The 23,528-nt window shown below is 44.4% G+C and overlaps 1 protein-coding gene across 1 annotated transcript in view; it reads left to right on the forward strand.

Moving 5' to 3' along the window:
• LOC146190301 (guanylate cyclase soluble subunit beta-1-like) overlaps positions 1-23,528 on the forward strand; it is a 67,476-nt gene that overhangs the window by 9,565 nt on the left and 34,383 nt on the right. Inside the window, exons 2-6 of the mRNA XM_084600745.1 lie at positions 5,568-5,671; positions 8,866-9,094; positions 13,508-13,661; positions 15,637-15,816; positions 19,192-19,392. Of these exons, the coding sequence (XP_084456871.1) occupies positions 5,568-5,671; positions 8,866-9,094; positions 13,508-13,661; positions 15,637-15,816; positions 19,192-19,392 (868 nt within the window). The remainder of the gene's footprint in view (positions 1-5,567; positions 5,672-8,865; positions 9,095-13,507; positions 13,662-15,636; positions 15,817-19,191; positions 19,393-23,528) is intronic.

Raw genomic sequence — 23,528 nt, forward strand, 5'->3', positions numbered from 1 at the left:
TAAATATTGTTACTGGTCAGGCCTAAAATGACTACAAATGTTTAGAAAATAATCAAGATACCCACTTAGAAACAATGCATAATCTGAAAATGGCAATTCTACTTCATCACAACATAAAGGTATTTAAACTTCTCTACGATTTGTTTATTGTACACCGCTGATTACGTATTGGGCGATACGTAATCTCATTGTAATTATTTCTGATAGAGTCAGAGGACTTCCAGGCACCGCACTGCTGGCTTACTGCCAAAGCCCGCTGTCTGTACTTAATAGTGCAGGGGATCCAAAAGCTGCATCAAGGGAGTATAGTTAGGCGGTGCCGGTAAAGTGGCTGAAAGCAGGAAACCAACGAGAAAGTCAAGAGCGGCGCACGAGGAGAACGGAGGTGAACAGCATCCTCCGCCCGGGGCATCAGTTGATATGAAGTCCCCAGAGCCGGACAAGGACGCGCACTCTTCTCCCCGTGGGCATTGCCATATTCAATATGCGTCTCTAGGCTAACTCAATATGCGGGCGCAGAGGAGAAGCTAGGTTTGAATCATGTAGGGAGGACAAGGCAGCCTACACTGTCCCCTCTGCTCTCTACATCGACTTCCTCAAAGAGGCTGCTGCCGCAGATTACCCGCATGACCGACATCATTCTAGTTCTCATTGCACTACCGAGATTTTATTGCGGTGTGATCTCCTGCCAGCACAGACGACCTCTGCAACGGGTCTCCTGGTCCTATATTGTCTTATATTCCGCTTCTTTGGTGCCATTTTATGCAGGCATGGTAGCTACGAAGTCGCGCACATTTGTGTTCCTTTTAGGCGAGTCGACATATAGGCCTTCGAGCTCTGCACGAACTAGATATTAGGCTTCTTCTTTATCGTCTTTTTTTTTCACAACTGCTTGTTTGTTTACTAGCTGGCATCAGTATCGACGGAATCTATACCGCAAATATGTTCAGGAACTTGAAGGTGGGCTAGATGGTATGGTTTCATAATTTTCGTGCTGCGCATGTCTTGTTTTTAGATATATACTGTTGTGTTGATACTAATATAGGCAGATGATAGTTCAATGCCATTTCTCAGTGCTTTTGTCTCTCAGTGTTCGTCTCTGAACGTGCACTACAATGAATCCTGAGGAATCGCAAATTACGTTGTGAAGAAGAAAAATAGCCCCATGATGCTGTTCGTTAGAAATAATAATTTGAAGGCAACAGTCATATTTTCATAAGGCAAGCGTCATGAGTAGAATATAATTAAACCCAGGACTCGTCAATTTGTTTTCTTCAACGATATTATGGTTTAAGTGCTATGACCAGTATTCATGTAGGTCCAGGTCAAAACCTTTAAATAACTACACGCGAAGAAGCTTTCGAGAATAATCCTTAAGGACATGCCTAAATCGGAGGGCAATATAATGCCCTATTCGTAGTTGTATAAAGCGATCAAAGATCGGAAAATTCAAATATAATGTGCTTGACTGTCAATTATTCCAGTTTAGTTAAAGTTATTTAGACTAACAGAGCAAGAAAGCCTACAACTAGGTTTTCCACGGAGCACAAGTGATCTCTTGATTATATTAAATACGGCACCAGGTAACTGCTTCTAGATACTTAAACGTCGTGCCGCGGGCAAAAGTTTTTCAAGTATTGTAAGCGCTGGTGAAACTCATCATCGTATGTAAATATTTATCTTCGTTTGTCGGCTTCAAGCTTGCGACGACACTTCGCCGGCAGTTTCAGTGTGATGATTGTTGCTACGTTCGTTCCACATTCGAATGCACCGAAGGCGCCACGGTGGAAAGGAAGGAAGGCATGGGGGGGGGGGGGGGGGGGGGGGGGTCGTGTAACGGAAGGGGTAAGGATGCCTCTGTTTAAATAAAGGAATTCGTGGAGTAAACCCAACTGCTTCTGCGATTTTTGCTTTAAAAGAAGAGACCTTATGCAACCACGTCATACCTTAGAATGTACTGCAACCACCACACATTAAAACTAAGCAAGCCTTTCTGTTTAGCACTACTGCTTGTATATCTCGGCTACTTCGCACTGCTATCACTGACAAAAATTTAGAGAATTAATAAGGCGCAGTTCATCAAGTTCACACGGCAAAGTGATCACGTAGACATTAGGGACATTTAGGCATCGCCTGATTTTTTGAGCGCAGGGAAGGCCTCAGTGAAACAAAAGTGAAAGAATATGATATGTCCTCCTGGTGATGCCGGTTAACAACGCCGATACAGCCGATAACTTTGCTCATAATCGTTTACTCTTGGCTTTTGGTAAGTGAAACGGTTATCTTTATTTGTGCGCATGGGAAAGGGGAGGAACGTAGTCGCCTGAATTCAAGTTTAGGGCAATGGTGAGCTGACCTAGAAAAAAATGTCCGAAGACATTTGTGTTTTGGATTAAGAGTTTATGGCACTTAACGTTCCGAAGTGTCTAAAGCTTTAATGGAAGCCGCAGTGACGGTTAATGATTAAATTCGGCCAACTGGGGATTTTCAAAGCGTGCTGGCATAACAAAGTACATGGCCGAATTCCAATTAGCTATAATTGAAACGCGGCGACTGTGGTCAGGATTGAATCCGGATGTCCCGGCTCAGTTGGCTACCGCCCTAACAACAGAACCTCCGCTGCAGACGAGCGTTATTTTTCGGACATTACAAATTAGTGTACGAAACAGGGGCGAAAGCAATATCTCTAGTCGATCTTGTGAAGAAGGACGTCCCCAAGCACTTGCGTGCTGAGCATGTGTGCGCGGTGTCAATACTTCATGGCAGTGCAGAGTAACACCTGATAAACTAAGAGATCAAAATTGGGGAACACTTAAGCTCCTCGTTAAGCGTACGACTGGTCTTGGTTAAGGGCTTTTGTCTGTGGCTTCCTTTGCGGGTCCTTTTTCCCGTATATGCACTTTTATTCTAACTTATTCACTAACCCTTTAATTTGTGGCTATATTATCTGGGGCATAGTCAGTAGTCGCACGTTATCACATTTTATGAAAGACGACGTGGCATGAATGTAAAGCTTCGCATCAGCCACACCGTACGGTTTGGCATTCCATGCTTAGCTGGCTTGACTCGGAATCTAAGGGTTCCGGGCTCGATTCCCATCCCACCCTCCTCTCACAAGAGCCTCGGTTTGGTACTCCTGCCAGCTCGGCTATTTCGTGCAGTCCTATGAGGTCCCACAATCCGGCCACCATTCAGAGTCTGGCCATATCATGGTCATAACGCCGACAGCGCATAAACAAAAGGGACTTCAGATTTTATTCCGTCCCGGGCCTTTAAGTTGCCATATATATATATATATATATATATATATATATATATATATATATATATATATATATATATATATATATATATATATATATATATATATGTTTTAACTCTAAAAGCAGTTTGGAGCACGTACAACTTGCACCAACGAAGACTGTTAGCACTCTGCTGGATCGCGATGGGAGGGAATCTCTTTCAATGTCGCAAAGTAAAAAAAAAAACACACACACACAAACGCTACCCTTTAGGAGGACGGATCGAATATGTAGTATGACCGCAAATGTGTCACATGTGGCTTTCCGACCACACAGAGCGATCGTTTTCGATGTTGTAGCGATGTCTCTCTGTCGTCTAAGTCGGCCCCATTTCTTGCCATCACCGTCGATGACAGATGGATCCTAGAATAATAACTATATATCCCCTGCATAATGCATGGCGCCTGCACTCCCTCTGACAACTTGGGAATGTGCCAATTGTTCTACTAGCGCACAACTTTCAAAAAAAAAAACAAACAATTGCGCGGAATGGCGATATGTCCGCGAGATAGAACACAAAGGCCGGCACAAAGTCGAATTTGTTGGAATTTTGATAACTGCTGGAATGGCCAGCTAAGATTGTCTGCAAGTTGTGTCTTACATTTAAACATAAAGGTATAAGCTGGTTCCAAAGACTCTTTAAAAGCTGGGCCACCTTTTCTTGTTTTTGGGGCTCCTAGTTTGTGAAATTTTTTTATTTTTTTTTTCATGTGCTTTCAAAAGGTGGAGGTTAGAGAAAGTAATTTCGCTTTTACCAACTTTGTCACTTTTTATCTTAGTTTTTATTTTCGTCTCTCCTAATTTCAAGCGCGCTCATCATTACATGCCCCTCCAGCTTCTCAGTTTCTTCGATTGATGACGCAACCTTAGTATTGTTCCCTTTCGTATTTTTATTTGCCTCGCTCGCCTTCTTATTTAAGTCATGGCGCAAGCGATTGACCAGGCAACTGAACTGGCATGCCCATGATTCGTCTTACCTTTACTTGAGACTTATGCTACGCAGCGAAGGAACTTTGCGCCAATTCATTTGAACTTCGTAGGCGCGTGGTTGACGTGGTAGAATCTAAACAGATTTAGAGGGTAATTGTGCGTTACCTGCATTTACGTATGCAGGTAAATAATTTAGCTGAGTTGGTACTGACAAAGTCATATGCTGACGTGATGAAAGATTTTATACATGCCAGTTTTCCTTAGCAATCATGATAGTAGAGCAAGCGCGTTGTACGTCTGCAAAAAGCGCCAAGACGAGAAAAAATTTACGTAGCCGCAACAAATTTCCCCCAGAGAAGTTGCTCCAGCGCTAACGGCAAGAAAGAGTGCGGAAGAAAAAAAAAACATTTGGACCCACTCGGCTGTTAAAAAAACTGAAGATCTGCATCACAAAAAAAAAAAAAAAAAATACGATGAGTCTCAGACGAATGCAGGCTTGTGCCGTGTGATCTCTGTGCAGTGCTTGAGATGATCATCACTTTCATTCAGTGTAGTGTCAATTGAGCATAAGCGAAAGGCCTCCCTTTGATTGCAAAGAAACGTGCCGTTCTTTCCGGAAAATTAAATTTTACATGCAATGCTTGACTTTCCTTGTACAGATATTGCGCCACCTCTCACACGGCACCGTGAGAAAAGGCGAAAATTGTCGCTGATAAGGGCAGCGCTTGGCAGGGATTTAAATTAGCGCCTCCAAATCTGATCAGAAGACGGAGAGACGTGACCTATCCGAGACGACAAGTTAATCAGACCTCTTTGCGAGGCAAGTGTGCAAACGAAAAGCGGAAACGGTACAGAATGAAAACCCACGAACGAACAGTGCCAGCGCTCATTTGCACTCAGTGCAAGGAGCGCAGTTGCCCGAAGTAGGAAAAGGAAAACAGGCTCCTTAAATTGAAGGAATCTTTCGTTGCCGCGAAAGTTTCCTTGCGAATAATTCTTACTTGCTTCAGCGTGTTCAACGTGGCAAGTTTGGCTGGCACGTTGCAGTGAATCGATGGAGATGCTGCGCTCGGGGCCGATCCGGGAGTACCTCTGATCGCACTCGTGCTGAAAACACTAGCGTAGATTGAATTTCTGGTCGAACCTGAATGCGATATTTTTCAACGAAGAAAGTTCTTTTCAGCTTGTTGGTGATTTTTTTAGCGTGTTCTATATTGTCAACACTTTTTTTTTTCTTCACGTCACTGAGAAAGCCGTTAAAATTAACGCGTGAGACGACGCCGGGACAAGTGGGTCGATTCCGTGACCTTGTGGTTCTCTGGTGCGATTGTGCAGGCGGAAGAGTAAGATACGGATGCACGGTGGATCGTTCCTCATGCATCGAGTGTACGCGGACGATGTCACGTTCAAGCTGGTGCAGTCGGCCTCCGAAGTGCTCGGTGAGCGAGATTTTGTTTGTCTGTTGGTCTTCTTGTTTGCGTGCTTTCGTATGTATTTGCGAGAGTCGTTCTCTTAAAAATAAAATTTCTTCCAGTTTTCAAGCAATTTTATTGCATTACATTGGCTCGCAGTTAGTTCTTCGCTTAATTCAGGAACTCTTCAGTCCAATCGTATCCATACAATAACATCAACAATCGTCGCCATGCGATAACAACAACTGACACGCGTTACGGTACTGGCTGTACTCGCCACGCGAAAGCACTCCCCCTAAAGCAGCCAGGAGTGCAAGCAGAATTGTTCCAGGGGTTTATTGAGAGAAAGTATGGCTACGCGTTGATAGTCGGAGTCGCATAATTGCGTTTCCAGAGAAGCCAGACATGCCCTCCTTCACGTACGTCGTATACGCGTCCTGCTCAAAAAAGTGCGCACCCCATTTTAATTCTATCTGAAAAATAAAAACAAAGTGAGAATTAAAACTCCAAAGGCGTAAGTGGCAGCTGGATGACCCAATTTTTAGCTCGCCGTCCTTTGCGATGTCTTCGGTTTCGCGCTATGTATACTCAGTCTGCTACGCCGGCTGCGCCGGAGCAAAGGAGTTTATCCCCCTTGGCCGGAGCAAAGGAGTTTATCCCCCCTGGCCGGAGCAAAGGAGTTTATCCCCCTTGGCCGGAGCGATCCGGCAGCACTCTCTTCGCTGCTTGCAGGGTGGCGCTGGCTTGCTAGGCGATCACCCTCGCTCCTAGCGAATACTTGTTGCCTATATATGAGCCCGATTGCTCCTCAGAATACTTGAGGATTTATGCACTTGGCTGTCAAAAACGCTCCCGATTATTTTCAATGGAGGTCCTAACTGCTCAATGCGGGTGTACGAGAAACTTGAAATAATTCAATATTGCTCAGCGTTGGAAGCACTGACCACATTCGTGGAAGCTTTCGCAACAGTTGAAATGCTTTGCAGCTGATGTAAAATGAAAAGTTGCGTTCGAGAAAACTGTACTTCACCTAGTTATAAATATGGGCTCCTCAATGTCCGCAGCTATTATTGAAGGTCTTGCGTTTTCATTTTTTTGTTGTGTGTGTGTAACGCTTTGATGTCAGTAGTTCAGCTGTCTAAAATTTCTGTGCCCCAAATCATATCATTCACTGGCGTTATCCGCCTATTTAATTAGGTCCCAATAATTGGTTTGAAGATTTATTCGATTGCGGTTTTCTGACGGATGCGAATAACTACTTGCTAAATCTTTTTTTGTTATAATGTTTTCTTGAAGACGCTAATCGGCAGTCACTCGCGACGCAAACCCTAACTTGTTAATGCGGGCTTAGAAGCAGACGTTTTGTGTGAAAATCTTATATTTTCCGAAATTCTTCCCGTTTTTTTTTTTTTTTTTGTGCAGTTTAGAATCGACGAGTTGTTAGTCTACGATAAGGAAAACTTGAAGCCGTTAAGCTGTGCATGAGGCAGTTGCTAAAAGGATGCATACGTGCGCTTCTGAGCAGAACGAGTAAATGCTGCGATGAATACAACCACCTGCTCAGTCTATAGACGATATTAGCGCAAAGTATAGAGCGACAATAGAAACTATTGCAACCTGTGCATTTGGGGGTATCACAGAGGCTCTTATTGTATTTTGTAAAAAACGTTACAAGGGTTCAACGCCGCTTAACCAAACATTGAGCGAAAGCATTAGCTGCGGGTGACCGAGCGTTCTTCTTCTCTTTTTCCTCTTCCTCAGCCACATATAAAACCCCGCTTTATCCAAGCCGTATGAACGTGCCTTAGTGGCCTATAGGGGTAACGTGAATGCCAGGGTCCTAGCAGGCTGATTCTGACATATCGGTCCCATGTGAAACGAGAGACCCAAGTTGGCAGCTCCTGCCGACTGCTTCAGTTGGTAGCCCAGCTCTCATCCTAGTGTCACATGGGGTGTGACGTCACGGCGTCACATGGGTAATAGGTGGCTACCGGCCGCGCTACGTTGAAGGTGCGAAACCTAGAGTAGTATTGCTTTCGCAATAAAAATTAGCTAGGGTTTAACTTTAGTTAAACCCGGTATGTTGCGTAAGCAAAGCTGACGTAAATTCTTCTGCTTCTGCGCGGTGTGGAAACCAACCGGGTATACTCGAAGGCTTGAACAGGGGTCCCATCTGCGGTCGCTCTAAAGGTCAAACGTGGCTACCAGCCGGGGTTAAGCTATGGGCCGAAACCTGGCGTAGTATTGCTTACGCAATAATACAATTTAAAACTTATACGGGAACTCTGCGGTATCGTGCGACAATCAAGGCCACTATAATAAGAGTCTGTTTCCTCTTTCATTTCACATGTCGTCAAGTGTAACGGCACCATCAGAAGACAGGAAGTGGCCTCTTACAGAAATCTCAAGGTAGAGGGTCTACAGGGGCGTTAGTATTCGGCACTCGCTACATGTACGGGCCATTAATGGTGGGGTTATTAAGCCAATAACGCACTTGTCCGGCCGCCTCCCATAGACGCTCGATACGCGCGGCTATTGGATTGGATTGGAAAACATTTATTGTCAGCAATGAGCGATTTGTGGGCGCTCCGTTGCTCTCGGCGACCTCAGACAGTCCGTTGCTCTCGGCGACCTTTTGAGCCCACTCAGTAGCCCGAACTTGCGTTAACGGGTCTGAGCGGGCCAGTATAGCCTCCCACCGCTCTAAAGAAGGGACTGGTAGCAGGTCCGCTGGTGGCGGCGCTTTTTTGCAGCTCCATAATATATGATCGTACCCGGCTATTTTGCCGCAGTGTTTACAATTTGGATTTTATTGTGCTGGATACATGTGCGCTAATTTAGATGGGCTGAAGAAGGTACGCGTCTGGAGCCGACGCCAGATTACTTCCTGACTTTTGTCTAGTTTGTTGCCTGGTGGAGGATATATCCGCCTTTCTAGTTTAAAGTGTTAATCATCGAATCGCAGTAGACAATGCCAGCCAAAGAAATGACCCCAAAATAGATAACGACGAATGCACCTTTATAGTATATGACCGCAAGGCGCTCGTATTTAAGTTTCTTAATAACGTAAAAAACGAATTTAATGGTAGCCTATGGAATATTCAGTCATACAGGCATGAAGCCAATGCATGCATTTTTTCCTTGATATTGCGTATGTGTAGCCGTAATAGATATTCTCCAGTATGAAAATGGCAAGCTTGTCGCACTTGGCGCCCTCACAGAGATGACACCGGACGCGTGCCTGGAAGCGCTGGGTTGTCACTTCCTCTACTTCTGCCAGCAACACGGCTACGACCACATTCTACGCGTATTGGGCTCCAACTTGACCGACTTCCTGACAAACCTTGACAACCTGCACGATCACCTAGCATCCACGTACCCGGGCATGAGCGCGCCTTCCTTCCGAGTCTCGCCGGGACCAATGGGGAGCCTACACCTCCACTACTGCAGGTAAACGGCAATTGTTAATGACAGTAATGCTGAATTCTTTGTCATCTAGTGAACCCATAGTTAGCTATTTGGCTGGAACGGATTTAAGTGGCAGGAAGCAGAAAGAAGATATCTTTGGAAAAGAAACCGAACGCAGCAAAACACTTTTTGAAATTTTCTTTTATTACGCAAGCCGCTTGTTAAGTAAATGTGCTGAGCTAATACTCAACAATCCTTTCCGTTTAATTCTTAACGTCATATGGAATCGGAACTAGAGGTGTCCCATCTTGATCTTAACCAGTTTGCATTTTTGAAATGTAAAAAAAAAAAAAAAAACGTGTTTAGAGATGATGCATGAGAATAAAATGAGGAGACATCATAGGTTATGTGTTACTCAGCACATCCGCTCCAATGTTTGTAAACAAAAGAGACAATAGAACAATGATTACGGCACTTCTTAACGCGACATTTGAGCGTAGCTTCCTCAGCGTTGTTGGGATAATGAAAGCAAAAAAAATTCTAGAGGGCACTTTGGACCACTAAGGTTCCATCGCGACCACGGCGGCTCCGTTTCGATGGAGGCGAAAAGCAGTGGCGTCCGTGTGCTGTGCGATGTCAGCGCACGTTAATGATCCCCAGGTGGTTGAAATTACTCCGTAGCCCTCCACTACGGCTCCCCTTTCTCTCTTACCACTTTCGCTCCCACCTTCCTCCCTTCCCTTACGGCGCGGTTCAGGTGTCCACAGAGCAAGTGCGACAGATACTGTGCCTTTCCCTTCCAATGAACCAATTATTATTGGTTGGTTTGTGGAGTTTAACGTCCCAAAGCAACTCAGGCTTTGAGAGACGCCGTAGTGGAGGACTCCGGTATTTTCGACCACCTGGAATTCTTTAACGTGCACTGACATCGCCCAGCACACGGGAGCCTTGCTTTTCGCCTCCACCGAAAAGCTGCCGCCGAGGCCGGGATTCGATTCCGCGCCCTTGGGAACAGTAGTCGAGCGCCGTAACCACTGCGTCACGCCGGCGGAAAGAAAACAATTATTATTATTATTATTATTATTATTATTATTATTATTATTATTATTATTATTATTATTATTATTATTATTATTATTATTATTATTATTATTATTATTATTATTATTATTATTATTATTATTATTATTATTATTATTATTATTATTGGGACCACTAAAATGTGATAAGGCGAAAGCCATTAGTATAGTGCGATGGATCGTAGCCCTTCACTATGGCCTTTATATCCCTCTATTCCTTCACTCCCACCTTCCTGCCTTCCTTTACGGCATGGTACATGTGTCCGCGGAAAATTGTGACAAATACTGCGCCTTTTCTATCCTGCAAATCAATTTCAAACGCCGCCGATGCCTGCTGTATTAACGCCTCCTAGACATATGGGTCTGCTTCTGTTTGCTGTGTGGTGCGGCGTTCGAGGAAGCGGCAAATGAAAGGCGCAGCCTGGATTCGACGCCCGGCAGGGTCAGCTTCGTATATGCATGAGTCGCCTGCTGACGTCATGACCTGTCGTGACGGTACATCGCGCGCCCGTGTCGAACACAACCAGCATTTCATTGAACGCATCAAAGTTCACCGGCGTTCTACAATTCGTTTAGAGGAAAAGGAAGGCGCAGTATCTGTCAGCTGCGGAATCAGGCTATTGTCCTCATGGTAGACAAGGGGAATTATGAAGAGCCTATCACGATGCGGGGCGTGTCGCAGTTTGTAAAGCGCTGGGCTGGTGGTCCAAGGGATGGAGGTTCGATTCCCGGTGGAGACAAGACTTATTAATTTAATTTTAACTCTCGCTCTCGAAAGTGTGACACCTCTGCTGACAACCTTCTGCTGACAACCTTCTGTCAACAACGACGAGACTTTAAAGGCTCTCGGCTTAAACATTGAGAGGTGTTTGTATGTATGCATACGCAATTACAAAGCACTCTTTTGTCAACATCTAAAAAGAGCTTCTCAGAAGAATAGAAAGAACAGCCATTGGCGATCAGCGCAGAGCTAGTAGCTCTTCTTTCTGTTCTTCTGAGAAATTCTCTTTCTCTCGTGAATCTCGTTCGCTCGGTTATACCGGCAGCTTGCGCCAACGGCGACGCGTCTGCTCAACCACCGAAGGGGTGTGCGAGAGACATACTATGACCATTCCCTGAGAACAGCGGCAACCAAAGTGCCGGGTGCGTCGCTAAAATATAAAGCACAACAAAATCTAAGCGAAAAACGCCATATGCTTTGTTGAGTATACAATGCAGTACAATACTGGAAAATGCATGCGCAATAAAACAGTTTGCTAGCAATAAAATTGCTTGTAGTAATCCGCTGATCATGCCAGTTGCGTGCGTCGCGCCATTTTTATTATGTTGAATCAAAACAAATAAGAGCGCTTTTAAAGCCCGCAATTGCCGTCGTTTCTGAGGCGCAATTAAGTTTAGGCATAGCGCTTGCCTGCGAGCATGTATTTTTGAGAGTGTGTAGCGAGGTTCTTGGAGGAAATGAAAATGCAGTCATGCACACCAGAGTGGGTTCCACGGCTGGAACGGTTGGCAATGCTTAGAAAATTTTAACGTAACAAAGCGCCAATTTGTTGGTATGTGGCATGTGAATGCTTTTTGTGTGTTCTTTTAAATTTGTAGAGAAATGGCAGCAAAGAAGAAAACAAAAAGCTTCTGTGGCGCAATGGATTAACACTACTTATCTGAAAAGCAAAAGATGTATTCAAATCCTCTGAGTGCAATTTTTTAAAATTTTTCAAAGACATTCACATACATTATTAACCTCTTTCCTGGGGTGTGTTTCCCTTAGGTTGCACAATGTGATGTTTTTTTTAATTCTTAATAGCCGCACAAGCAGCCGTGAACACTGCCAGGAGGTGACAGTATGACAGCGGTTACACTATGCAGTTACCTTCATCGTAATCAACTCCTGTCTTCAGTGAGTGTATGTTATCTTTAGGTTGTGTTCAGAGACACCTCTCAGCAACAATCACTGCTTAACTCGCTGAGAGAAAACTAGTGAGGAGGAAGAAGTTGCGGGACCCTACTATTGAGCAAACGGAAATACGCCGCGCCGATATCCAGGTTAACTTATTCCACGTAGCACAGATAGTGCGACGGACCCAATCGAAGTATTAGGCCCTCTACTGTAAGCGATTTTAATCCCGAAAGAGAGAGAGAGAAATAACATTTATTGCACCCGTCAAAAGGTTGGTGACGATCCGAGGCGAAGCTCTGTCCCAACCATGTCCTCCCCCTCAGCCGTCGACCTGGATCCCTTGGATCTTAGCAGCGGCCAGGGCAAGACGGATGACTTCTCGTTGCCCTTTTTCGTCCTGCTTGAGAAGTAGTGCCTCCCAGGACTCATCTGTTCGGTCAGGTTCTCCAAATCTAGGACACGTCCATATCATATGGATCATGTCCGCTATGCCATCGCAACGTTTGCACCTGGGGCTAAAAATTTCCGGGTGCCACTTGCTGTAAAGCTGGGGGTTCGGGAATACTCCAGTCTGTAGCTTACGCCACATAACCTCCTCGCTTTTGGTGAGTTGCTTACACGCTTTTGGTAGTACTGATCTGCGTAATTTGTAATGATTTAGGATATCTTGGTAGGTGTTAAGGTCATAGTCGAACTGCAGGGGCTCCTCATCGCGCAAGGGGTACGGGGTTGCGCATAAATCGTCACTGGGATCCCGGAATGTAGCTAATCCTCGGGCCAGTACGTGCGCTTTCTCGTTCCCCCTCAACCTCTGGTGCGCCGGTGTCCAAATGAGCGCGACCTGCTCTGCCGGTGGTGAACCACTGGCCAACACTATTGCTGCTATGGCCGAAATGCAGCCCGCGTCAAAGTTTCTAATCGCTGATTTCGAGTCTGTAACTATAATTTTGACCTGTTGTTGTGTTAGAGCTAGCGCGATGGCCACCTCTTCCGCCTCCGTTGTGGTTGAATTTCGGGTGCTGCAGCAAACTACCGAGCCCCCGTCTTCTCTAGTTGCTACTGAAACACGTCCCCTACCGTTCGCGCATTGTGCTTAATCCCGAAAACTATTTTATTATTAGTGTATTTCAGTTTGCATATTGCGCTGTACACTCGAACAATTCCTAAGGCTTTATTCAGATGTTTTTGTAGCGTTTTATTTTTGAGGGACGTACTTGGCCCTTAAGTTGCTGGAATTTTTGAAGAACGGCTTTAAACAAATGAGAGCTTCGCTCTAAAAATGTGCTTTCGAGGGGCTCCGCAGTGCTCGTTTCATAGCGAGATTAACGTTCCTTTTCTTCTTTATTCGCTCTCTCCTTCCTCTTATGCTAGCATCTTTATAAACAAACCTAGTTTATACTGAAAATGAAACTGCCTCTGCATATGAGGGGTGCCTAATAGCTGTTATCGTTTCTCTTTTTTTTTCTGTTTTAAATTCAGCGAGCGCAAAGGCCTGCATCCGATCGTCAAAGGTCTGGTGAAGGCCGTGGCGCGGGAGTTTTTCGACACTGAAGTCAACGTGAACACGTGTAAAGTCACGGACCGCGGGGACCGCGTCACCGTCATCATGGAGGTGTCCGAGAATGTGCTCCAGGTACTCGAGCGTGGGTACAACCTACAATTATGAATTTTGGTGATAAAAACCTCTTACTACGCTTAAGTGTGATTAGAAGGTTCTTCTGGAGCCAGAGATTATGCTGAAAAGCCTCTTAATTGTAGCGAAGGACACGTTTAAAAAGAAGAGCTACAAGCAATTTAAGATTTATTTTAGAAAATATTTTTTTATTGATGTATTCTTTCTGAAAGAGCAACCCATTACTGTGCAGTCACCATCAATATAAAACGACCAGCACTTTAGGAAAAAGCAGCGCGCCAGCAAAAACACGATGGAGGAAGGGACAAGGCATTGTCAATAATCGTTAGAGAGATATTTCTGATTTGTCATATTAGATGTACATCCCAGGAACTCCGCCTCAATGCATGACACCTTTTACAAAACATAGCAGTGCAAAAGTGATGTTCCTAGTAGGTAATTTGATTTAACGCAGATGGCTGCCTGGGGCCACTTTTCTTGCTATAAAAGCAATAAAAAAGGTTTTCCTATAGTTATCGCCTATTTTGGCTTCATGTGGACTTTTCCTGATTATTTCTAGCTCACTTTTCAGGAAATGGGTCACTTGGCTATGAACGAAGCGCACATATTAACGGCGCGGACGGCAACACTTGGTTTTCGGTGATGCGTGGCTCTTGCGTTATGACGTAGATGAGAGCTAGGAAAAAACAATTGCTCTTCATATACAAGTTGGCAATATGCACAGCTGCATCCCCACAGGCTAACAGGGTACTAGCAATACTAGTTCACGCTTTCAGGGAACAAATATTAAAATGACACAAGTAGCATATTCACACTAAAACATTCCTCCTTAGGCATATCTTTATTATGGAAAGACTCATTCTTAGAGTTCCTGCATATTTATTACAAAATAAGCGTTATAAATTTAAAGTGCAAGTACAACATGCCAGTAGTTTCAAAAATGTTGAATAACGTCAAAATATATTTAGAGTATTTAAATGTGGCTTCGTTCGTAATATTTGGGCAAAGTACGAATAATATAGTTGTTAGTCTAACCCAACAGTTCCGTATGAAACAACCTTTGTAGCTTGGTAAAAAAAAAAAAAAAAAAAAAAAAAGAAAAAAGAACGCATCTGTATGTTGGCGGCTCTGAGAAGCTTTTGGTCTGTGCTTTCCTCAATCATTTTGTCCATCTTTTACGCACGAAGAATTTTCCGCTTCTCTAGGAGTGAGGTTTATATGTTTTTTGTGCTTACTTTCTGGTAGTTGGTATTTCGGTGGCAAATTTTTTCTTTACAATTTTTAAGGATGTTCTTTCGCCACAGCGTCCCGGAAGACATCACAGTCATTTACATGTGCCAAATCAGGAAATTGTGAACATACACTTGACTGGAAGTCGCATATGAACGCATTTTTTTCGCACATCTTACGATGCACTTCGACTTCAATATATCAACGGTTGTTACAGCGAAACGTTTGTAGTTTATTTTACCAAACTTTTATTTCTGCTGTCGCGAAAACGTTTCACTGTTGGCAATGTATGTCTGTATTAACGACTTGAAGCGCGCATGGGACGAAAGTGAAAAATGATTAATTTGCTGCGCCCAGAACATATGTGAAGTCAATAAGATATTTACGCATCAGTGTAGTAAAATCTCTACCGTTGTTTCACAAATAAAAGGAATTTTCAGAACCTTTTCTTGCCATTGATTACTTTTCGTTTTGTCGCCGACAGGGTATTGCTTATTTAACAAGCCACGTATTTGTTTATATACAGAACGAGAACACTACACGTGCTAGAGTATCGCAATAGTCTCCCTCAGGAAATAAACATGGAATTGCTTGCATTACCCTCATCAAATCTGTTTCCTACGCTGCTTTTACGAATCTCCTTCTTGTTTCTTACGTGGTGAAGGAAATGCGGATAACGATATAAGAAAGCTCCGGTTTCATGCGTATGCATTTCTGAGTATTGCGCTTTTTCTACTTCATCCAGCTTGCCCCCATAGAAATACCGGGTCTGATGCAAAAGAGATCATCCTTTACATCGGCCCACATCACCGACCACCTCAGCCAAAGCCCGCACGACTTGCCCGTAGACACCAAGACCTTCTGCACAGCGTTTCCTTTCCACGTCATCTTCGATCGAGATTTCGTTATTCATCAAGCGGGAAAGGTACGTGCTGCTGTCATTTTTTATCCCAATGGACACGTTCTGATAAAACTAGGACGAAGTGTCTGAATCTAAAGGCTTGCACAAGACACCGAAAGTCATTTGTTTAAGAGAGTCGAAGGGTCTTTCTCCCGTCGTGCGAACAGCAGGAACACTAACAGAAGGCTTTTACCTTTTTTTATATATGATTACCCTCTCAGTTTTCCGCACCAACGGAAAAGTCGCGGTATCCCAACTACAAATATACACGCTGAAAACTGCTCAGATTATGATTAAAATAAGATTAAAACTCTAACATAAAAAAACTAACTTCGGTTTTGTGGCAGCGGCCCGTTTAACTTAGTGATAAGCAAATACAGGAAAGTTTTGTAAATGCTATTATCTCTTTAATTTAGTGAATTTATTTTTGACCCTTGAAAGCATTTGTAAATATTTCCCTTTTCAGTCTAGAAGTATCGAGTCGATTTTTGTTGACGAGCGTGCTAACGTAGCGATAAAACAAAACAGTATGCAAGACATTGGATATTATTTCTTGTGCAACCATCGTCGCCGTGTCAGAGGCCTCTTGCATCAGGTTTAAGCCAGCCTCCCTCATTTTTCATCTGAAATGTTTTAATAATTACATTTTTGTTTGATTAATATGCTTCTTTGAATTACTTCTGTATTTTTTCTTTTCATTGTTTCTCCCCATAAGCATTTATAGCATTACGAAGGAATGGCAACAGCTGTAGTCGCTGTCAGCTGTTTATTTCACGAATAATATACTGTTCCGCTTCTTATGTTCCTTGAAATGGCAGAAATGGCACGTGGTTTTGAAGCCAAATATGAAATTTGAATGATTTGGTAAATTGCCTATGGTGTTTGAGAATGTAGCAGTGACTTGAAGAATGGCATGCTTAAAGAGGATCGGTGAAGCACACTGTGAGAAATTATAGAAACAATTACAGAATGTACATAAAGAAAATAAAGGACGGGATGTGTGAGTGATAGGCACTGAGTCTGAGGCTTTGTCACATCTTGAGAGGTCATGTTGAGTTTGCGGAATTCGAGCAGAAAGTAGACTGAAGCTGGGGGCTTAAGAGATCGGAAGCGCCAAGGATAACACAGTTCATTCCAGTACCGTCACACATGGCGGAGCCCTTCGCGGAGAAAAGAAAGCAACGCTCAGTCCGGCACAGGGCGAAATCACGTTTGCCTGTCAGAAGCGACGTTGGAAACGCAGGAAGGATGCCAAAAATTCCGGCCCACATCTCACAATTTCCCTGTATGTAACCGTTATGCATTCGCCGAGATACCTATTTCCTCCAGTTTCGAAGAAAATAGGCTATTGACTTGAAATATAGCGTGTAGGCTTATTGTAGTCAAAAGGCTGACTAACAGAATGATGGGGTTGCGGGTTCTCTGAGCAACATTAAATGGTCCCGAGTGTATTGTTTCATTCGTATGAAACATAAATAAATAAATAAAACAGAATGATGGGGTTGCGGGTTCTCTGAGCAACATTAAATGGTCGCGAGTACATTGTTTCATTCGTATGAAACAAATTTTGGAGTTTGTCTGCTATTAGTCCTTTCAGTGTTACAAACTGAAGTGGTTCCAGATTTTCTAATAATCAGTATTCAGTTCAGTTCAGGCGTTCAGTCGTGTCCGACTCTTCGTGACCCTATGGACCATGTCACGCCACGCTTTCCGGTCTCTCACTATCTTCTTAACATCACATAGCTTCATCTATAGGGAAAAGTGTAGGGAAAAGAAAAAGAAATATCCTGTTCTTTGTAGTTAGATGTATAATTAAAATTGCTAGCTTTGGACATTGTGCCGGTTATTTTGGCATTTTAGCAGCTCATTTGTGGGCCTTTATACTAATTGCAATGGCTAAAATAGGTTCTCATTGGCTCATATATTGTTGTACAAACGACTCTTGGTGTTGCCGTTGCAAAAGCTGTGGCATATCTGCATAACGCCAAAAAGGAAAATAATAGATGTTTCCTCGGTTCATAGACAGCGAAGGATTCTATAAAGCACTAGAATGCTGAATTGGGCGAGTTGGTGCATTTGCATTTTAGGAAACGTAGCGAAAGTAGACATCCCTCATTTTGTCCTTGTCTTCTTCGCGCTACGTTTCCCAAAATGCAGATTCTATAAAGTACAGTAAAATCATAAACTGAAGTGTTCTATGAATTTCTGTAAAACGTTTCGCTGTTTTACTGTAGGTCTTCTTTTACAATTACGCAATTTTTACCGGGACGTTCCGTCGGAAGCAAATATTTTCTCGTATTTGTAGATTAAAAAACTCGCCAAATGTGTGGCGGGCGTCCGTGAGCACTACTTTGCTTCTGTCTAAAGGCATGAAGTCTTACTGGCGAAGCCTAGAGTATACATATTAAGCTGCTCGGCAAGACATATTATGAAATTTTGATGATGTTCATGATGGGCAAAGCTATGTATTGTTATTTTCTTAAGATCAAAACGCCAGCAGGTGGCCTTACTACAATGAGACAAGAAATGGTAGTCTATTTAACCGGAATGCTTGCAGCTCTGCGCAGCCACTTCCAAGTTGTGGCCGACTGTTCCAGGTTCTCGCAGAGCTTTGTCTCGGAAGTTATTGATTCGCTTAATATGGATGTTGCTGAGGACAGTAGTGCTACGGTTCACCAGTGACTGCAGCACACTTTACAAATATTGCTTTCGCTGGCACCCAGTCGTTCAGTTCTCTGTGGATGTAAGCGAAGTAAAAACACTTTCTATTTTCGAAAGCCTATCATTGCAAGACTAACGTCGCCCCTGCGTAAAGACAGCGACTGTATTCGTCATTAGCAACGAACACTTTTACCATGACAACAGCGAAGATAAGGAATCGAAAGCGTTTCGGCCTCCTCTTAGTTCTTCAGCTTATCCGCATTGGTTATGCTGGAGCAGTAGATATGAGTGAAGGAATGAAAAACTCTTGCTTTCAGGATGTAATGCAGACCACACACAACTTGCGTGCACAAAAAAATGCGGTAGCATTAAAGAAGCTTCAGTCCAGATGTATCGAATGCATTGAATATAATGACGTTAAAACCATGTCATGCCCTGGAGGACACTCAATATACGGACTCCGTAACAAGTGTGTAAGATAACTTCAAGAAATCAATACAGTTGACTTCGGGTATCATAGTCACTGTCTCGTAGATTTTTACTCTCAATATCTGCAAAAAGTACAAAACTAAACTTCTGAGCATGAGTGAGCAAGGCCAGTGCACCAGGCTTCTTTATGTTTGGCGTCTTTTCATAGGATGCAAAACCAGGCCGCTAACACTTTGAACGCAACGGAGCAAACAAAGCGAAATATCGCCCTGTTACGCGCGTAAAATGAGTGCCAGTTGCGTAATGCAGGGCCTGGTTCGGTTAACCCGATCCATGTGGCAGCGCGGACAGCCCCTTCGGTTCACCGACATGTTCACCATATGCCGGCCAGTGATCGAGTGTACCTTCGAGAGCATCCTAGGCTTCCTCAACCAAGTCTACGTGGTGACAGCCAAGGACGGCGTGCTCGAGAGAGACCGCAAGTTTCCCCAACCAAAGCCTGCCCCCTCGGTGAGCAGCGAATGCCGCGAATCTGTCGGCTGCGGTGCCTAAGGCGTAATATAAGCAGATGTCTTAGCATTACCAGTGAGCTACACATTATACACAAACATAGCCATACTATCTTTCTTCCTTCATGCCTCCAAGACTGTGATCAACGCCGCCTAATATTACATTTCATTTAACCACAATACGGAGACCTAAAGTTAATGTTCTTAATGTCGCAGGTTCAATCTTAGTAATATAATGCTGTCGTACTACCAAGATTGTTTTCTAAAGGGGACGAAGTTTCGAGCTTCTACGTTTATGGACTACGAGCGAGAGTCTAAAAATTGTGGCACCCATCGGATGTCGAGATGGGAACGCCCTAGATTGTAGGGGCAGGATAAACCTGCGAATGGCAACTTCTGTGTTGTGACGACGGGTGAAGGGAGCGAGCGACGGTGATGATACGTAAGGTAGATAGAGCGGTGGTCGCTTGCTAAAAAGCAAACGTTCCTCTACCCTCGTTATTGATGGTCGGGAATGCAAGCGATATCGTTGTACACGGAGAACACACGAGTGGACAAGTTACACTAATAATAATATAAGCTTCAAAGCTTGGATGTGATTTAGGTAGACAAGTAGTAGTGATGGTATTAATACGTGATGGTATTAAAGCTGTCATATTTAGGCCGAAAAACAAAGTTATCCCACCGCACGATAATATTATATTAAACTCGCGGGCTGTAGAAATAGTTGAGCAGTTTAAATGCCTCGGGGTTATATTTTCTGCCAGTATGTCGTGGGATTATTATGTTAATCATATCTTGAAAAAAATAGCTCAAATCACTGGTATTATAGGCCGTCTAAAATACATACTTCCCACAAAAACTAAGATGCTGGTATACAATTCAATATTCAACTCGCATTTAAACTATTGCCAGTTAGTGTGGGGCACTACAACATTCACTAACCTTGAACGTATTCATTTAATGCAAAAAAGATATCTCCGAAATACATATAATTTACCGTTCCGACATCCAAGTGCAGCTCTCTTTTGTCATTCCAGAGTTATTAAAGCACATAATCTTTATAAATATCGCCTCAGTGTTACTTTTAAAACAGAAATCAGGAATAATGTAACGAATCTGGAGAATTTAGCAGAGCTAAGGAAAAAAGAATCAGTCTATCCAGCAAGACGTGGCGAAGAATGGACAGTGCCAACAGCTCGATTAAATCTTGGTAAGGAATGCCTTCAGTACACTCTTCCATCTCTTCTAAATAGGTATATCCACATTAACCTCGATTTGTTTTCTTTTCCACGTCGTGAACTACATAATTTGTTTTTGAATAACATGGTTTAAGTTTCATTATGTATACATATTGCTGTTTCGTGTATTTTCTGGTGTTTCTTGATGAGCTTGATTTTAAAACTGTATAAACTCTTGTGTTGCCTCCCTGCCAATAATTAGGATTGTAGACTCGTCAAGCTGCCCAAGGGCAGCTTTGTTCTACGATTCCTCCATCTGTAGTTTTAGATGGGAAATAAACTTTGACTTTGACTTAAAAAAAAAGAAAAAAAAACCCAATAATAAAAAGAACTACGAGCTTGATGCAGATATTAAGGAAAAAAGACGGGCAACTGTAGAATGGTTAGCCTTGCGCCCACCTTTAATGAATGCAATGATTCTTGCTTCTCTACGCAAGAGCATAAAAGATAGCCAATGAGAATTCAAGGATTATTGCTAGTGTAGGGGTGTGTTTATTCGGTGAACCCAGATGATTCCAGCCGCTCAGGGGAGACTCGCAGCGAAGCGTCAGGCGTGGCGAAAGAGCAAGGCAGCGAACAACTTCTTCGTCCTTGAGAGCGGCAGCACGCGACGCATGTCAGTGGTTATATCGATGAAGATTACCACACTACAGTTTCCCCCCGGGCAGAGAAGGAGCCATCCTGGCGACTCATGGTGCCGAAAGGACAGACGGATCGTAGTAGGGCTTGATTCGGTCCACATGAACTATTTCGCGTCCACGGCGACGCAAGTCCGCAGATGGCATAACGGGCTCAACTACGTAGTTCACAGGAGATGTTTTTTGAAGGACTCGGTATGGACCGTGATACCGAGCAAGAAGCTTCTTTGACAGGCCGGCGGTTGTGGCAGGAACCCAGAGCCACACCAGGGAGTTGGGCGCATATGAAGGCGCCTCACCAGTGTCACGATGGTGTTTTTGTTGCCACTGATTTTCCTTTGTGAGTGAACGAGCGAGCTGACGGCATTCTTCTGCATACTGGGCGGCGTCCGAGAGTGGCGTCGATTCAGAAACATCAGGGCGGTAGGGAAAAAGCGCGTCCATTGTGCAGGTTGGCTCGCGCCCGTAAAGAAGAAAAAAGGGAGAGAATCCAGTGGTGGTCTGTATCGCAGTGTTGTACGCGTAGGTTACGAAGGGAAGAACGTGGTCCCAGTTGGAATGAGCGTCGTTGACGTACATGGCCAGCATGTCACTCAGAGTACGGTTGAAGCGTTCTGTCAGGCCATTCGTCTGAGGGTGGTAAGAAGTAGCGGTGCGATGAATGATGCGACATTCTTTCAGTAGGGCCTCGAGAGCGTCGCACAAGAAAACGCGTCCGCGGTCACTGAGCAGTTCCTTCGGAGTCCCGTGGCGAAGAATCAAGTTGTTGAGAATGAACAAAGCAACGTCTCTTGCAGAGGCAGAGGGTAACGGTGATGTTTCAGTGTAGCGAGTCAGATGGTCTACTGCCACAATAATCCACCGGTTTCCAGCAGGAGTAGTCGGAAGAGGGCCATAGAGATCTATGCCAACGCGGTCAAACGGACGAGCAGGGCAGGGTAACGGCTGCAACGAAACAGAGGACTTCTGAGGAGTTTTTCGGCGTTGACAAGATTCGCAAGCGCGCACGAAATGTCTTACGAAGCGCTACATTCCACGCCAGTAAAATCGCAGACGTAGGCGCGTGTAGGTTTTCAATACGCCACCGTGAGCACATTGTGGGTCACCATGGTACGCAGCACAAATGTCGGCGCGGAGATGACGCGGGATGACTAGAAGCCACTTCCGTCCATCAAGCAAATAATTGCGGCGATAGAGAAGACCGTCACGAATGGAGAAGTGGTGGGCTTGGCGGACGAGCGCTTTGGATGAATGACCGGGAGTAGGACTTGAGAGAAAATTCAAAAGTGCATTGATCCAGGGGTCATTCCGCTGCTCGGTAGCCATGTCGATAGTTGTAAGAGTCGACAAATCATAGGCACAGACGTGGTCAGACGAATTATCTCTAGGCAATGGCGAGCGGGAAAGAGCATCCGCGTCCGTATGCTTCAGGCCTGATCGATAAATGACATGAATGTCAAACTCCTGGAGACGAAGAGCCCAGCGAGCAAGGCGACCGGATGGGTCTTTCAGAGAGGCAAGCCAGCACAAAGCGTGGTGATCGGTCACAACGTAAAACGGTCGACCATACACATAAGGACGAAATTTTCCGATAGCCCAAATAATGGCCAAACATTCCCTTTCTGTGACTGAATAATTAGATTCTGCCTTTGTCAATGTTCGGCTGGCGTATGCCACAACATACTCGCTGTAACCAGGCTTACGTTGGGTAAGGACGGCACCAAGCCCAATACCGCTGGCATCAGTGTGGATCTCCGTAGGCGCAGCCGGATCAAAGTGGCGTAGAATGGGCGGCGAAACCAAAAGGCGGCGTAAAGTGTCGAAGGCTTTATCGCAGGCTGGAGTCCAGGCGGAAAGGTCGGAGCTGCCGGCAAGGAGCTGGGTCAGAGGAGCGATGATAGAGGCGAAGTTCAAGATGAAACGTCGAAAGTAGGAGCAGAGGCCGATAAAGCTCCGAAGCTGCTTCAGGGAGGTTGGCTTCGGGAACTCTGCAACTGCGCGAAGTTTGGTGGGGTCGGGAAGAATGCCGTCCTTAGAAACTACGTGGCCTAAAATTGTGAGTTTTCGAGCGGCAAAGTGGCACTTCTTCAAATTCAACTGAAGCCCAGCGCCGGCGAGACACGTGAGGACATCCTTTAGGCGGAGAAGGTGAGAAGAAAAGTCGGCAGAAAAAACTACGATGTCGTCCAGATAACAAAGACAGGTCTGCCACTTGAGTCCACGAAGAACAGTGTCCATCAGGCGCTCGAAAGTAGCCG

This window comes from Amblyomma maculatum, chromosome 4 (assembly GCF_055883805.1).
Source record: "Amblyomma maculatum isolate TAMU_Amacu chromosome 4, ASM5588380v1, whole genome shotgun sequence".
NCBI classification, from domain to species: domain Eukaryota; kingdom Metazoa; phylum Arthropoda; class Arachnida; order Ixodida; family Ixodidae; genus Amblyomma; species Amblyomma maculatum.